The 17258-nt window shown below is 32.6% G+C and overlaps 2 protein-coding genes across 4 annotated transcripts; both read left to right on the top strand.

Annotated features, from left to right (window-relative positions):
• Nucleotides 1-856: 856 nt before the first annotated feature.
• LOC117907586 (E3 ubiquitin-protein ligase AIRP2-like) lies at nt 857-3251 on the top strand. The gene is made up of 5 exons (XM_034821215.1): nt 857-1154; nt 1680-1851; nt 2001-2067; nt 2181-2415; nt 2520-3251. The coding sequence occupies exons 1-5, from the start codon at nt 1069-1071 to the stop codon at nt 2725-2727; spliced, it is 768 nt and encodes a 255-aa protein (XP_034677106.1). The 5' UTR covers nt 857-1068; the 3' UTR covers nt 2728-3251.
• A 5668-nt stretch (nt 3252-8919) lies between these two features.
• LOC117917206 (two-component response regulator ORR26-like) lies at nt 8920-17242 on the top strand. 3 transcript variants are annotated; one of them, XM_034833419.1, is made up of 5 exons: nt 8920-9165; nt 14596-14748; nt 14872-15255; nt 15415-15491; nt 15847-17242. In XM_034833419.1, exons 1-5 carry the CDS (start codon nt 9039-9041, stop codon nt 16888-16890), a joined length of 1785 nt encoding a protein of 594 aa, XP_034689310.1. In that variant the 5' UTR covers nt 8920-9038; the 3' UTR covers nt 16891-17242. The 3 variants fall into 3 exon arrangements, with proteins under 3 accessions (XP_034689310.1, XP_034689312.1, XP_034689320.1); XM_034833421.1 differs by lacking the exon at nt 8920-9165 and adding an exon at nt 10372-11727; XM_034833429.1 differs by lacking the exon at nt 8920-9165 and adding an exon at nt 11742-14395.
• Nucleotides 17243-17258: the final 16 nt, after the last annotated feature.

Genomic DNA, 17258 nt, shown 5'->3' on the forward strand with positions numbered 1-17258 from the left:
TTTTTAGGAGAATTATTTATCAAATGTTTTCTTACAAAAAAAAAAAAAAAAAACACTACAAGTGATTTCAAACACTGCTTATCTGACATTACTCAAAGGTGTTTCTTAAATTTTGTCAAATACTTAATTTTTTTTTTCAAAAACATTTTTTAAGTTAAATTTTTTTCCTAAAATATAATAAATTTCTTGTTATAATGATAAAGCAAAATCAAATATATAATAAATCTTTTTCCTTATTTATAATCATAATTTTTTCAAACAGCATAGTAAAAATAAATTTTTATTTAAATAAAAATTTTAAGAACATCAAAATTATTTTTATTTTTAATAATATGTAAATTAATGACAAATAGTAAATTTAATGATTCATTGCATTTTATATAAATATTATCCACTCTAATACAATTAGACTCTCTTAATTTTTGAAAAGATAAAGTTTTATAACTATTTCAAGATCGAGTTTGATATTGTTCATTTTAAGTTTAATGACTTATTGTAATTTTAAAACACATCTACATATTTAAGGAAAATTGATTAGATATATTAGCAGAATTAGAATAAATGATTACTTGGACTTTTTTTTATTGTTTTGGTGTAAAATGTTTGAATACCCAATTCTATATGTGATATGAAGCATTATTTTTCTAGAATATACATCCCATATATTAACTAAAGTTAGAAAATAAATGTGAAGGAGAACATTAAGAAGAGGAAAATAGGGATTTTCCCAAATTATGGAAGCCAAAAGGTATGAAGATGGAAGGGGAATTAACAGGTGAGAGAAAATAAAAGGCAAGGTGAGAAGGACACATAAGAAAGAGAAGGCATCCTTTTCTTTTCTTGGAGGTGCCAAATTATTTCAATACCAAGCAACCCCCGTCTCTCTCTCTCCCTTTCCTTTTAAAACTCTCCCTTATGCCCCTCTCTCAACTCCTCCAAGTCCTGGCGTCTCCTCCAAATTTCTTCCTCCACTAAAGTAAACCCCACCAAAAAAGCCCACACTTTTTCATCATCCTTTGCTCTAACTTTTGTCTTTCTCCTCAGAACCCCCAACAAAAGGGTTGAAAAATGTGGCAAAAGCAACACCCACATATGTCTTCTTTCAGGGAATCTGTGAAAACTCTTGAAGCTGATATACAACATGCCAATAACCTGTGAGTTCTTGCAATTTCTCTTTCTTTCCTGTTTTTGAATTTATTTTTTATTTTTGGTTTTGTGTTGATGAATCCATTGTTGAAGAACTGGTCAATTCTCTTCCTTCCTGGTTTTCTTTCTTTTCCCCCCCCCCCCCTTTTTCTGAGGTTCTTGTTGGATAGTTGGTTCAATTCAATGTGGTGGTTAGGTGGGTGTTTGTCATAAAGAAGGTAAAGAAGTTGTTTTTTCACATATCAATTTGGGATTGAGGAAATGCGACCTTATGTTCCCAATTTCAACTCCTCCTGAAATTCCATCCCTCTGAAAATCCAAAAACAGAAAACCCATTTGGACTTCACCACCTACATTTTAGGATTTTGTTTCTCAATTCCTTTGGTGCTTTGTAGTTTGATAAATTGGCCCTATATGTAGAACTGGTTCTGTAATTTAATGGTCTTGGTCTTCACCTAGATGAAATTCTTTTTATGCACTTGTTTGGTCAGCCAGAAGATTTTACCAATTTGCTTTTTGATTGGGGTTTGCAGGGCAGCTGCTCTTCCAAGAGATTATGGTGGGGAGTCTGGGGACCGTGTCCAGATGAGATTGTCCTACAGCCCCTTTGCTCCCTTCTTCCTGTTTCTTATAGAATGGCTGGATTATAAATGCATGGATACCCTGCCAAGTTATTTAGGCCTTCTCCACATACTTGTGTATAAGGTGGGCTGTCATTTGTTTTAGCAAACTGTTTGAAATTAGTAGGATTAGTCACACGGGCTGCTTCTGTTTCTGTAACTTTGTCCTCATCTCTCTTCACTACTCTCTCTACTTCAATGGAAAATCCCAAATCAAGCTCCCTAATTGTACAGGTCTATGTTGATGGAATGCCAACAATGTCCTCACAAGAAAGGAAAGCCACCCTGAGGGAATTCTATGGTGTGTTCTTTTCTCCTGGGTTCACCCTCAATGATCATCCAGCTTTAATGGTTGTCATAGTTTTGGATAAATGCATACATTCTGTCCTAACTTCAGTTGGGAACATTTTGCAGCTGTGATATATCCTTCACTCAGGCAACTTGGAGGCCAGTTTATCGAATTGGAAGATACCAATAAGAGAAGTCGATGCACAGAAGTTTTGAGCAGAAAGAGAGTGGAAGACAGGAGGAAGGTTTCTGATAAAGAGATCGATAGGGATGATGAATGTGGGATCTGCATGGAAACTTGCACCAAGATGGTGTTACCTAACTGTGGCCACTCTATGTGCATCTGCTGTTTTCATGACTGGTAGGCATCCATGAATTGCTTTCGGTTTTCTCCATTCCATGACATTTTACATTATGAACAAAACTGTTTATGTTAAATGTACTCAATGTTGAATTGAATCACAGGAATGTGCGTTCTCAGTCCTGCCCTTTTTGTCGAGGCAGCCTAAAGAGAGTTAGCTCTAGAGACTTATGGGTTCTCACTGGCAACATTGATGTAGTCGATACAGTTACTCTCGCGAAGGAGGATTTGAGGTGTTTCTACCTTTATATCGACAACCTTCCTCCCCTAATGCCTGATACTCATTCGCTTTTATATGATTACATGATCTGAATCGGTGTAGAAGAATGAAGTAGTAAAGTATAAAGAATGCCAACCACCCATTGTGCATAGAGTCTGGTGTGGAGAAGTTTGATCTCATCTGCCATATGGAAGATCGGAATACTCTTCCAGTGCAGCTGTATATAATTAACTGCAACTACCCGGATACCCTTTTCCGGATGAACTTGGAACTTGTTGATGATGATCAAGCAGATGGCCTTGAAGATTCGTGAAATCCATCAATCAGCAGCCATGCCAACCTGCAAGTATGATGATATAACTAATGTAAAATAAAGAAAAGGTATGCTTGACATTCAACTCAGCTTTTTGGAACCTGAGTGTTGGAATGGAAATAGAAATGGCAAGCTACCATATTTGCTAAATTGGTATGTGACTTTCTTGTTATTGTATTGTGTATGATAATCATGGATCAAATGTATATGTTATTAGAAACTTTCTTTTGGATTTTGTTGGGATGTAATAATGTTACTCTTAAGCTCGGGAATTAGTCACCCAAATGATGACTCTTAGAACAAGCCTATGAGGTCGACACCAATTGGTTTTCGGATGAAATGGTTAAGGTCCGATCCAACAAGTGGTATAAGACTAAAGGGTCATGGGTTTGAGTCATGAGAGCATCATGTTCGGTGGATGCAATAATGTCGTTTTCAAGTTTAGAGATGGGTTACCCAAATGATGACTCTTAGGACAAGCCCATGAGATGGGTTACCTAAGTGATGACTATTAGAATAAGCCTATGAGATGTGATATTGAATGTCATATCACCATAATAATGGCTCTTAGAGGCTTTTAAGTCATGTTTAGTTGGTTGAATATAATATGAAATAAGATAAAGAAAGAGAATAACAAGATAAGATAAGTTGATTTGTCGCTATCATTTTCTATGTTCAACTAAAAATGGATAAGATAAGTGGTGTAAGATATAGGATATACATATCCCATGTGTTATAAATTTATTTTTTTTATTATCAATCTTTTATTTTTTATTTTTTTATATTACTTGTTTTGTAAAATAAAAAATTTTGATTAAAAAATTAAACTTGTGGTTAAAAAATGAATTAAAAAAATATTTATACAATATATTAGTATAATAATACTAATATATGTATTATTTAACATATAAAAATTATTTCTATATGTTGAAGAATATAATAAAAAATTTTTATTTACAAATTCTAATATTTTAATCATGCATATTATTAAATTAATTAATAAATAATTAATTATTTACTAAATTTTAAAGTATTGAAATTTTTTTCTATATAACACTACACATAAGACCAATTCATATATATTTTTTTAATAGAAAATATTTAAATGCAATATAATTTTTATTTTAATCAAATATTAAACATTAAAAAAAAATAAACATTTCTTTTTAAATTTTTATTTATTTTACAAACTACATATAAATATAATATAATATATCTCATTAAATATACCATATATATAGAGATGAAGTCAATTGTATAAGATTTCTTAGTAGGGTAAGATTGTGTTTGAGTATGAATCCAATTTTCTTCCTCATGAAGATTTCTTGCACCAACTTGAAGGCAACCCCAGGTGACTTGATTTTTGATATACCAATCTTCATTAGCTTATAAGGATTTTGTTTGATTAGGTGAGTATGAGAATCTAGGCTTTGTACCTTAATGTAATGTATTAAGAATACAATCCCCCTTGCAGCAAGCAACTGCTCATAAGTTAATCCCCAATCATCATTGTTTTACTTCTTTTGGGTATCCCAATCTTTTAAGAAACCTCCAGGGTCAATGGGGCCTCTCCCTTTTTTTTTTAGGGTTTGGACCATCTTTCTGTTAAAAATGTTATCCAAATGTTTAGGGTTTCTAAACTTGAAATATTATTTTTATGGGGTCTTGACTCCCACATGCAATGAGGAGAGGTCTTGAATTTGAGTCAGGGTGGCCACCTCTTGGGGTGGATTTTTTGTTGTATGAAAAAAATGTTTTGGATCCAATGAAGATAAATCTTAATCCTAGTCATTGAATCTATCTAATATCATTGGATTTATAATAATTATTTGACAAATATTTATATCTAAGTGCAAGTTACCTCTCATATGTGTTCCAATTATATTTTTGATAGGATGAAGATTCTTACCTTTCAAATTTGTTCCAATTATATTTTGATATGATGGAGATTCTTGAAGTCCTATTTGGAATATTGGAATATAAAATGGGAATGGATAAATGCGTAGGATGGAGATTCTTAAAACCTTGTTTGGAATATCGGAATAGGGAATGAGAACGTGACATCAATTTTATTCTTATTCATTAGAGTAAAAAATTCATTGTTATGGAAATTAAAGGTCTGTTTGGAAATCGTTTTCGAGAATAATTTTTTATTCTCTAAAACAAAAAGAGAAGAAAACATATTTGGTAACTAAAAATTGTTTTATGTTTTATATTTTTAAGAATAGAAAACATGATGTTTAAAAAAAATATCTTTTAGTTATTTTTACTTGTTTTATGAGAGTTGTTTAGAAAATAATTATACAAGCATGTAAAATGATTAAAAATAAAATATTAGATATACAAATTATTTTTAAAACATATTTAAAAATATTAAAAATATGTTAAAAACATTTTAGGTTCCCAAATAAACTTTTGTTATACAAAACATTAGAAAATAATTTTTAAAAACTATTCTTAAAAATTGTTTTCAAAACTGGTTTTAAAATAGTTATCAAACAAAGCCTAAATCTCACTCATATTATTATAATTTCGATTCGTTTCTTTTTTGTGGTATTTTCATTCCTATTCTTATATATCAAATACGTAAAATTAAAACCTCTTCAACTATATTTCTAAACTCTATTAAGCTAAGATATTTGCATAATTGATAACATTTAAGGTTTTTTTTTTTTTTTTTTTTATGGTATTGATAAGTCATTGTTTAATATCACACAAAAAATTGGTATATACCGAAAATTGGTAATATGATATCTTATTTCTTTGTATTTTAATATCGATCTCACATTTTTTTTTGTATTTAAATGTTATTTCTTTATATTTTGATCATATTTATTTGTACAGAAGAGTCCGTTTAAGAGTGATTCTAATTAAAACATTTTTATTTATAACACACGTTTCCATTGGGAACTTTTTTATAGACATTTGCTTGGTATTTTTGAAAATTTATCAAATATCTAAATCATGTAAATGAGAAACATTAAAAAACGCTTTTAGTTCATTTTAAAATCACTCTCAAACGGGTTCTAAGTCCTTTCTTTTAAAAACTTAATTTAAACGTTTAAGTTTATCTACACAGATCAAAAGTTCGATATGGTACGATATGGTACCAATAGGTAACTTAGAATTTTCCTAATAATTAAATGCCTAGTTTCATTCTTGTCCTAAAAATCTATTAAAAAAGGAAATTAAAAAATCCACCACCAAACATGGTCTTTAAGTAATGCCAAACTGAAGCTTTAGAATATTCCCAAAAACACATCACCCAATTCATAATTGAGAAATGAATGAGCAAATAAATGGAAGATTAAAAAGAATAAAACAAGGAGTAAAGAGGGAAGAACACCTGAAGCATCAAAAGTAAGATAAATTCTTTAGCTTTAAATTAAATTAATGAAAAGCAATACTCCACTTAAGAGAAGTTCCCATGGAGTTTGTTTAGTCACAAATCATGCTTCTCCTTCCTTTACCTAAAATAATTCTCTTCACCTTCAAAGCACAAATTAGTGGGCATTTCCTTTTACAACCATTCACTTTCTTTTAAACTTCTTTCCCTACCCCACTCTCTCATAAAATAACCTCCATGGATATCTTTAATTAATTCAATAACCCTAATATTAAAACATATCTTTTTTTTTCTTTAAAAAAAATAAAAAAATAAAAAATATACGCTTGTGTTAATCTAATGATAAAAGAAAATGGGTTAAATCTATAAGACCTCAAACATTATCAATACTCTTAAATGCTTTTAGGAGAGTTGATAGCATATGAGGTTCTACAAGTAGTATCGGAGCCGATGTTATGGGTTCAAACCTTAAGGATGTCCTTAGAAGGGAGATTGACAGATTAAAAGTTGACTATATCCATCAATTGTCCTTGCATTTGAATACCGTGGGCGTTTGGATGAATGCACTATAAAGTTAGGGTATGCGTCTGAGATCTTATAAGATCCACTAATGAAATTCAATATATAATTGTGTGATTATGACTTATTTTTGCTAAAACCTTAATATTATTATTTTTTTTTACATGTGCGGTTATATTATTAACATGCGTATCCAATGTTCAGATGCTCATATTAGTTATATTAGAGTACTAAAAATGCACATTAAAATTAATGTAATTTTTGTACTACTAATATTAGGGATTTGATTGATGATTTAAGGTAGAAATCAAGATATTCGAAACTAGGCTTTATTAGAAATTCCCTTCGAACTAATTTATTGTTAATCAAACGAGTAAAAAATACGTTCAAATAGCATGGAGATAACTCACATTATGAGTACCCTAATTTGGTTCGATGGGAATGTGTTGTGTTGTTGGCCTAGGATTGGATGGTTGGGGAGGAGCCTTTTGCAGGCGCTGAAAAGGAAAATGCTTTGTGTTGAGCCTTTGAGCCATAAGGCTAGGCATGGGGGGTCACATTGTGTGGAACATTACATTAAAATATTGAACCCAAGCTTAGTCTCCAAAGTACAAAAGATGCTTTAAATTACATAAAGAAATCAAGTATATGAATGATTGGGCATCTAACAAAGGGGATGGATTTTTTTTTTCTCCTCTTTCTTCCATACCCCCACTTCCACTATTTTAGGGTTTTTTTCAAAGCACACCTTTTAGGTAAATGATTATTCAAAACTAGGGTTCAAGTCAAGCCTAGGTCCATCGGAGCAAGTTGCATTCACTACATCCATGGCATGATTTGGTAATTATTTTCATCAACCCCTTTACCAAAATGATTAGATTATCCGTATTCATCTCTTTTATACTTGAAAGAATTAAAAATGAAAGTAAATCACGATATTGTATCATCAAGGACAAAAATCAAAATTTGATAAAAATGTACTTTAATTTTCTCGATTATAAGAGTTTGTTTGGTAACTGTTTTCGAAAATAATTCTGAAAAATATTTTTTGAGAATTGTTATCTAATTTTTGTAAAATGAAAAGTCTGTTAAAAAACCTAAAATATTTTTAACATGTTTTAATTTTTTTTAAAATAATTTTTATATCTAGTATTTTATTTTTAATTATTCTATATATTTGTATAATTATTTCTTGAAACAACTCTTAAAAAACAAGTGAAAACAATAGAAAACAACTAAAAAATATTTTTTATTTTTTAAGAACAAAAAATAGAAAACAGTTTTTGATTGTCAATTCTGTGTTTTCTATTTTAAAACAGAAACCCGATATAAAAAATAGTTCTCAAATAGGTCCTAAATATTTGACTCATTATCTCATTTCAAATAAGTAATTTAGTTGTAAAAATAAATGAAAATGATAGTGATTTTTCATTCCCATTTATTATTTTAATATTCCAAATATGTCCTAAAAAAATAATTTTATTACACAGAGTTTGGTAAGAAAATGTTTTTTGTAAAGTGAATTATAAAAGTTCACCACTTAAAAATAAAAACAACCTTAGTAAAATTTACATAGTATATTAGAAGTATGGGGAGAGTCCACCCACAAACCTCTTTGATAAAGCAAATGGGGAATCGTCCATTCAAACATTCTCCCACAGTTTCACCCACTCAAGGTTCCTCTGCTTTTGCTCTGGATTCTACCTCTCTTCAATTCCCTCGTGCCTGTGTGCCTGTTTATTTTTTTATTTTTTATTTTTTAGTAATTATATTTATATATATTTTTAATTTTTTTAGTAAACAAAAAATAATGATAATAATAAATAAATAAAATTGTACCATAAACACCACCTTCCATTTGTTTTCTAAAATCCCTTTCTCATTTAATAAGGCATATAAAACAAGGAAAAAAAAATCTTAAATAATAATAATAATAAAAAAAATAAAAAAAGAAAAAATAAAAAAAGCCCAGGAAAATGCTAACGTGCGCCATAGGGACCGTTAGCCAGCCGGCGCCAATATTCGTTGTTCGCTTCTCTGGTGGCCATAAAACCCCATTAACTCATTTTTAAACTCCGCACTGTCTCTCTCTTTCTCTCTCTCTTTTTTTTTTTTTTTTTTTTTTTTTGGGTCTAATTTTCCCTATTTATGCCCTAAAACCCAACACGTAATCTTGATCAAATCTTCATCAGAAAGAGTCTCAGAAGTAGGGTCTTGATCCCACCATGGACAGTGCCTTTTGCCCGCCTCGGACCGACGCCTTTCCGGCTGGTCTTCGAGTTCTCGTGGTCGATGACGACCCCACTTGGTTGAAAATCCTTGAAAAGATGCTCAAGAAGTGCTTGTATGAAGGTTTAAATTTTGCTTAATTTTTTGTCTGGGTTTTTTTATTTATTGTTTTGATGTTACTGTGTGTTAGGGTGTGTTTGAGTAGTCTGAAGAATGGAAAATGAAGGAAAAATTTTTATCTTTTGCTTTTGGTTTGTGAAATTTTTGTGGTATCGGGTTATTATTTGTGTTTTCACATTCATAACTGGAACAGAAGTCGTTGCATGAAGGAAAAATCTTAGGAGAGACCATGAAAGAAAATTTTTGAATCTATGTATGGTCTTTTGTTGTTGTTTTGGAATTTTGAAAATTGAAGCCAAATACTAGTGCTAGGCTAAGTTAAACGGAGTTTAGTATTTTCTCAGGCCATTCAAAGTGAAGGGAAATGTGGGAATTGGGATTGAATGATTATAGTTTCTTTTCTTTTCCTCCGTTTTTTTAAGCAACCAAACAGTGCATTAAAATTGGTATTGGTTTGAGGTTTTCAGATTTTGAAGAGTATGTTTTGTTGTTTACTTTTAAGGCTTGTTTGGTGCCGTTAAATTGTTGGAGAAGGAAAAAAGTTGGAATTCTGAATTGTTATTTTTTGTATCCTGGATAGGGAAAACAAAGCCTTCAATCAACTTCTGCATCGATTACAACTATTTTGTCATGTTGATATTTTGTCTATTTTTTATGCTTTGATTTTGATTCTATGTGGCAATTATCATCTGTTTATGTTAGGGTGTGTTTGGTTTGTGACATAATTTGAAGTCTTTAATCTATCATTTTTGGTTTGTGAAAATTTTATGGTATTAGGGTGATTATTTTGCATTTGGTTGGTTTTCTGTGTTTTATGTGGCAATGGTTTTGCTTTGACTTTAGTAAACCAACAAAAGTTTTTGAATGAGAGAAAAATCTGAGGTATAGAAAATGAAAGAAATATTTTCAAATCTATTTCTTCATTCTTTATTTTTTTGGGTTATGAAGATGAAAGTATAATAATAATAATATTAGTGCAAGTTAAATGGATGCTATTGTCTTCTCAGTTCATTCAAAATAGTGGAACTGTGGGATTGAAAATGTTTAGGTCCTGTTTGGAAACTACTTGAAAGCAGTTTTTTTGTTCTTTAGCATGGTAAACAGTTTTTTTATGTTGGAAAACATATTCAGCAAATTTCTCACAAAAACAGTTTTTTGAGAATTTGCTCTCAAAACAAACTGTTTTTTAGAACAAAGTTTAGGTGTTTTTAGTTGTTTTTTGCATAATGTTTTGAGGAACAATTGAAAATATGGAGAATATTTTAGAAACTTTTGTATTGTACATAAGTGCATAGTATTTTGTTGGAGAATGAGCAAAAAAAAAAAAAAGAACTATTTGTCATATTTGAATTCGCAAACATAATTTTGTTCCTGAAAATAATCAAGAACTATTTTTACAAACTGTTATCAAAAAATGTTTTTTGAAAATGTTTCCAAATAGGCTCTTAGTTTCTTGTCTTGTTGTCCATTTTCTAAGCATCCAAACAGAGGATTATGGTGTGGTTTGAGGTTTCTGGAATTTGATGAAGTATGCTTCATCTTTCATTTTAAGGTTTGTCTTATTGCAGATAAATTGTTGGGAAAGGAAGAGTTAAGATTCTGAATTTGGTATTTCCCTTTTTGTTTTCCTGTTATTCTGGGACTCAGAAACAAAAGCTTTGAATCAACTCCTTCATCTAATTCAACTATTGATGCAAATATGTCTGCTTTTTTTTTGGGTATCAAGTTTATGTGGCCATGATTTGATGCTGCCATGTTTTAGAGTGTATTTGGCGGGTAAGAAAATCTGAGGAGGAGAAAATGAAAGAAAACTTTTGAACTCTCTGATTTTTCCCTCTTTGATTTTTTAAAACTTAAAGCCAAATAGTAGTGTTAGGGGAAAGTTAATTGGTGGTTGTTATTTCATGATTTCATTCAAAATAATGGGAAATGTGGGATTCAAAAACATTAGTTGCATTTCTTCTCCTTTTTTGAAGCAACAAACTGGAGCATTGATGTAATGATTGGTATTGGTTTTGGTCTTTTGACCATGATTTGATGTTGAAATTTGATAAGTATGTTTGGTTCCCAATGAATTGTTTTGGGAGAGAGAAAAAATCAGAATTCTGAATCTCGTATTTTTTTGTTATTTGGGACTGAGAAGACAACTTTCAATCAATTCTAGCATCTGATACAGCTATTTTTGGGAATTGATGTGAGTTTATCATTTTTTTTTGGGAAAACAAAGCAGCAAAAATGTAAGATTGAAAATTTCTTCTCTTTTCTTTTTCTCGGTTTTCTCGGAACCAAATGGAGCATTATTATTTTATGATTAGTATTTTAAAGAAGGCTCCAGTTTCATGAGATAAAGGATTATGGAGCCTTGTTCATGTTTATACCATCCACTTTAAGGTAATATGCAATCAGTGGATGCTATTACTGCGGAAGTAGGATAAAGTGGAGGAAATCTTGTTTAGTTGGGTCCTAATAATTTTTGTTTTTTTTTTCTTGCATTTCTCCTGTTACTGAAGCATCTACTTGGGAAGGCTTCTTTAGGTGCTGGGGGTTCATGAATGCAAGATATTAGTGAGTTCTCTTGATCATTGCATGCTGATGTGGAATCATTTATCATCGAGAATGCTATATAAATATGAGAAGATGCGATTGGTTGATTCCTTTTTGTTGTGTTACCTCTCCCTCATGAGAATTCTTTAGTTATATTAATGTCTAGCCCATCCTGTCAGAGAGCGCTTGCAAGCTGGCATGCCAAGTTCATTAGGTGAAATAGATAAATGAATGGAGGATATCCCCTTTATGTCTGGTGGCTTCAAGGAGCTGAATTGTAGAATTTGAGGGATTGCAACTTCTGAAAGCAGGCTTAAAGGATTTGTGCTGATATCTTTTTTTTACTTGGACAGAGGAAGTTTTCTTAGTTAAGAGATTTTCTTTCATAGATTTCATTAGTAGTATGGGCTGCTTGAGGGGTTGGGCATCGTCTTATTTTCTTTCTTATATGTTTTCTATCCTGTCAAGTCTTTTCCCCTCTCTTGCCTTTTCATGACTTGTTGTGGGTGCTGTATGGTATACTTCCATCTTGTTGGTTCATTCTTCTGATTCTTTGCTGTGATTTTTATCTAATTGAAAGAGGAAAACATCAAGCTCTTGCTGTGGATTTTTTTTTTCTCTTGTTAATCTCCATGTAGGGTAACTATCTAAGTTTTGGTCTATAATCTTCTAGTCTATATGGCTTATTGACACCTTTTAATCATCAGCGGTTCATGGGTACATGTTCTAGACTTCAACCATTTCATGGGAATCAGCTTCTTAACTTTCAAAGGTTGAATCAGATTGATAAAAGATCAAGGGGCTCTCAACTTTAAATTTCCAGTTAAGTGAGCAACAGGAGGACTATTTGATGTAATAAGCTTCAAACTTACAAGTCAAGTTGCTGGGTTCTCAAGCAGTGAACCACCATATCCAGTCTTTCAGTTAGTGTATTACCTAGTCATTGCACTCTAGTGATGTTAGTTAAGATCTAGACCAGTCAATTTTACATATAATTGATATGGGATAAGTATCAATTTTTTTGGATCATGAAGTTCCCTATATGATCAATCAGAGCCAACTAATAAGCAGTTTGCACCTCTAGCACCACGTGCCTTTTGTAAAAGGTAGGTTATGATGATCATTTTGTGATCAGCTGACCCAGGGATGTACCTTCACCATAAGTCCAGCTAGATGCTTTTTTGTTGCTCTTTTACAGGCATTTTAGGATTATGCTTCTGCATATAACATATATTAGTAGTTTACCAATGATTTAAGTTATTAGGGATGATAATATGATTAGTATTTACTGTATTTTATTGGTGTAATTTGTAACTTCTTTTGCATCACTTTTCCACAAATATTTTCACATATGGATGAATAATGCTTTTTCTCATATCCTGTCATATTAAATATTTCATAGTGAAAGATTGCGAAGTTAGCAAATCCTTGTTTGTGTACAAAGGACTTCCATTGGTTGATATGCCTAAGCACTTCCATTCATCCTGCCTTGCACAACTGCACGAGTCACAATGGAATGAACATAATTTAATAGCAGTAAAAGTTTAGTCTCTTGAGCTGTTGGTATATGTGCATGATGGAATAAGGAATGGTTCCTTAATTTTTAACCTTTTCAAACAGCTACTCATACAATGCTCAAGCTCAATGCTTTAATGATAATCTCCCTGACCTGAGGACACCAAGCTCAATCTTAAAAATTGAGACTTGGTTGCTTGACAAACTTGAGTAGCTAGCCTTGATTACAAACTTAGATGTAGTGAGATGCTGTAATATACCCAGAAACTTATATTAAAGAAGATTTTAGCAAAGGGTTAACAAACGTTGCAAAATGCAAGAAATGGTGAAGAATTGACTAAGCATTTGGAGTGTCATTCACTAATTTGTGTTGGTAAAGGCTGGAATATTGAAGCAAAATATGTTAAAGATTAGGCTAATGAACTAGTGCACTTAGGCAAGCTCAGCCAAACCAACAAAAGACAAGGTGGGATGGCCCTAGTTGAGGTAATATAAAACTTGAGTTTGACCAAGTTCAACAAGGATGGGCTTGAACCAACCCACTTAGGTCATGTTTGGAACATTGGAATAGACTCTGGGATTGGGAAATCACTTCCATTTCCATTCATTAATATATTTGGATGGTTTTTTAGAATGAGAATGATAATAAAAAATTCATTAGCATGGAAATCAGATCCCATTCCCACTAGGATTTTGATTCCTCTCTTCTACATGGTATTGTGATTCACCTCCATTCCTCTTGTTTACTGGCTCCATAAACCTGGCTCTGATTGATACTCTATTTAGGGCTGTATCGTATATCATTGAAAAATACCTTAAATCCCTTGTATCATATTTTTCACAGATGCTGTCAAGGACCCTTACTTGCTCATTGCCAAAGTGCATGATAAACCTTCTATATTATTTGTCTTATTTCTTAATGGTGCACCTCAGCTTTTAAAATTGACTCCTGCCCTAGTCTTGCTACTTTTGGAAAACATCAAGGACATTGCGCTATCTTCTTTGCTATTTTGTGAAATCTCCAATCAAGGTGGCTGTTGGCTTGAGTCACTTGGCACATACATACAGTCATCTCCTACAGTTTATGGGAATATTTCTTTCACCAATGCTTGCTTTGCATGAAGGAATGAAGCTTGATCCTGAAAAAGGCCAATTGCATCATTTCTCTGAAAGGGTGCATTTTCTTGTTATCTCATCAATTTCCTGAAGTTTAACTCTGCATCATGTCTGAAATTTTTATTGTTTAATAAAAACTTGCATATTTAGCTTTACCATCCAACTTACCATGATGGTAGTACCTAATTTCTGCACTTTTCTGACATTCTAATGTTTTCTGTCTTTTTTATTATTATTATTATTTTTTTTGTGTTTCAGTGACCATTTGTGGTTTGGCAAGGGATGCTTTGAACTTGCTTCGGGAAAGAAAAGATGGATATGACATTGTAATCAGTGATGTTAACATGCCTGACATGGATGGTTTTAAACTTCTTGAGCTTGTTGGGCTTGAGATGGATCTTCCAGTAATTAGTAAGTTTTCTATCATGAGATTTTTTGGAATCTTTATCTTGACTGTCAGTTTGTCTTGTTTTTTACTAGAGCCTATCAAAACCTTTATTTTCCTGATGAGTTGTATCTAATGAAAAAATATAGTGATGTCTGTTGACGGCGAAACAAGCAGGGTCATGAAAGGTGTTCAGCATGGTGCATGTGATTATCTTCTTAAGCCTATAAGAATGAAGGAACTCCGAAACATATGGCAACATGTTTTCAGAAAGAAGATCAATGAAGTGAGAGACATTGAAAGTCATGAAAGCATGGATGATTTCCAAATTATGAGAAATGGACCAGAACAGTCTGATGATGGGTACTTGGTAAGTGGTGATCCCACTTCAGTGAAGAAAAGAAAAGATACTGAGAACAAGCATGACGACAGAGACCATTGTGACCCTAGTTCTGTGAAGAAAGCTAGAGTTGTTTGGTCAGTTGATCTTCATCAAAAGTTTGTCAGAGCGGTGAATCAGATTGGGTTTGATAGTGAGTATATACTCCAACTTTCAGTAGTTAGTAATCATCATAAATTAAAAATTGTTCTATATTTAATTTTAGAAATGGTATTTGGTTTTCAATTACATAGAGGTCATCTACTATATCATGTTTGTTCAGAGGCATTAATATGTACTGTATGCTTGGCAGAGGTTGGTCCAAAGAAAATATTGGACTTGATGAATGTGCCATGGCTGACTCGAGAAAACGTGGCTAGTCACTTGCAGGTAAATATCTCTCTGATACTCTTGCTCATGTTATCAGCTAGAGTAATTGACCAGTAGGCTTGGTAAAAGGTGCATCCTTTCCAGTCTGGTACCAAGCTTCTCGAGCAGAACTCTGCTTGTCACAATTCTATTTTTATTTTTATTTTTATTTTATTTTATTTTTATAAAACTAACTATATAATCCTGATATGTTTTAAACTTCCATTAGTATGTTCTATAATTTGGAGTAATTTTCACTGACCTCTTCCCAACACCATGACCATTGGCATGATTCTAGAGATCTTAAAAAGGAATGCAGTGATCAATATGTTGAAATGTTGTGAGGAATCACATTGTGAAATCTTTCCTTGTGCAGAAATACCGCCTCTACTTGAGCAGACTTCAAAAGGAAGATGATCTAAAAACATCTTGTGGTGGAATAAAGCATTCTGATCTATCACCAAAAGATTCTTCTGGAAGCTTTGGCCTTTCGAACTTGACCAACATGCACCAAAATGATGCTGCTAATAGCGGTTATGGATTTTCTGGAAATAAGAAACTTGTGCAGAGTATTGATATTGATCCAAAAGTACAGGAAGGTGACCTGAAGGGGATAATCTCATTGCCAAGGACAGAGCAGAAAAAAATGTTGACTGGTGAAGCTTCTGATCCTCAGAAGGCCAGAAGTTCACAGATGGGTTTCAATCATTCTTTCGGGTCAATAGAGCAAGATGTAAACTATGCAGCATTTGATTCAAGTATCTCAGCACAATACTCTTGGAGTGGAGAAAAAGTTCCTGAAGCTCAGTTTCAGGAAGAACATAGACCGAGTGTTCAGTTGGAGACTAGCTTTAACCAGTTGCCTGTGCCTGGTCCGCAGCATCATATTCAAGTTGATTGCCTGCAGCCTACTTTGCCACCCATCAGTCCTGGATCTTCCAGAAAAGAAAGAGATAAAGCAAGTCCTGCCAAAATCAAGCCCTTGTATGCCAGTTACGATAGCCATCATGTAAGCAATGTAAGTCCAGCAGGAAGTGAAATTGACCTGTTTTCTGTTCAATCGAAGTGCCAAATGGTAAACCCTCAAGCTTTTGAGCCTATTTCAAACATTACACTGAATATGAGAAACCAGGGCCACAACCAGAGTGGTGTGAATGATTTGGAATCCTTTCAAAGGAACCTGATTTCAGGGAGTGGGTCAGCTCTTGAATCATTAGAGGACTTGCAAGTTCATTGGCTCCAAGGTGACTGTAATCCAATGAATCTTGGACTCCGAAACATGGAATTTTCAGATTACCATGACCAGAAGCTTATTACTGAAGTTCCCTTCCACTTGTATGATCCACTTAAGTTAGACTATGAGTATCTCTCTGACTTGACAGAATATCCTATAATGGATCAAGGTCTATTCATAGCATGACCCTTCTCGATTGGCAGCTTTTGCATTCTAGGCATCGTCAATGAAACAAGGATCCTCTCCTTCTATCTCCTTCCAGGTAGATGATTTAGAAGTGGAGTAAGTCAGCTTTATGGATGGAACGTTGTCTTCCCAACTTATTTGGACATGGATGATGAAACATGTACAATAGGCATGATGACATACATTTAAGCGTAATAAGCTTGCTTCTTACCGTTCTTAAAGATGAGACATGTATAATTTGTGTTATTTGTATGTATGAAAATGGACATAGGTTCCATACATGAGGATTCTCATGTGCCTTGACCTTGATAAATTTTGTGAAGGAAGTATTTAGCCCTGGAAGTTTGAGAGTTCATCAAGAGTTTTAA

This window comes from Vitis riparia, chromosome 1 (genome assembly GCF_004353265.1).
Source record: "Vitis riparia cultivar Riparia Gloire de Montpellier isolate 1030 chromosome 1, EGFV_Vit.rip_1.0, whole genome shotgun sequence".
NCBI classification, from domain to species: Eukaryota; Viridiplantae; Streptophyta; class Magnoliopsida; order Vitales; family Vitaceae; genus Vitis; species Vitis riparia.

Excerpts from the sequence above, each read along its gene's own strand:
- LOC117907586 (XM_034821215.1), top strand. The coding sequence starts at position 1,069 with ATGTGGCAAAAGCAACACCCACATATGTCTTCTTTCAGGGAATCTGTG. Across the intron at positions 1,155-1,679 it reads ATACAACATGCCAATAACCT|GGCAGCTGCTCTTCCAAGAG; the intron begins GTGAGTTCTTGC and ends TGGGGTTTGCAG. Across the intron at positions 2,416-2,519 it reads ATCTGCTGTTTTCATGACTG|GAATGTGCGTTCTCAGTCCT; the intron begins GTAGGCATCCAT and ends ATTGAATCACAG.
- LOC117917206 (XM_034833419.1), top strand. The coding sequence starts at position 9,039 with ATGGACAGTGCCTTTTGCCCGCCTCGGACCGACGCCTTTCCGGCTGGT. Across the intron at positions 9,166-14,595 it reads CAAGAAGTGCTTGTATGAAG|TGACCATTTGTGGTTTGGCA; the intron begins GTTTAAATTTTG and ends TTTGTGTTTCAG. Across the intron at positions 15,256-15,414 it reads GAATCAGATTGGGTTTGATA|AGGTTGGTCCAAAGAAAATA; the intron begins GTGAGTATATAC and ends TATGCTTGGCAG.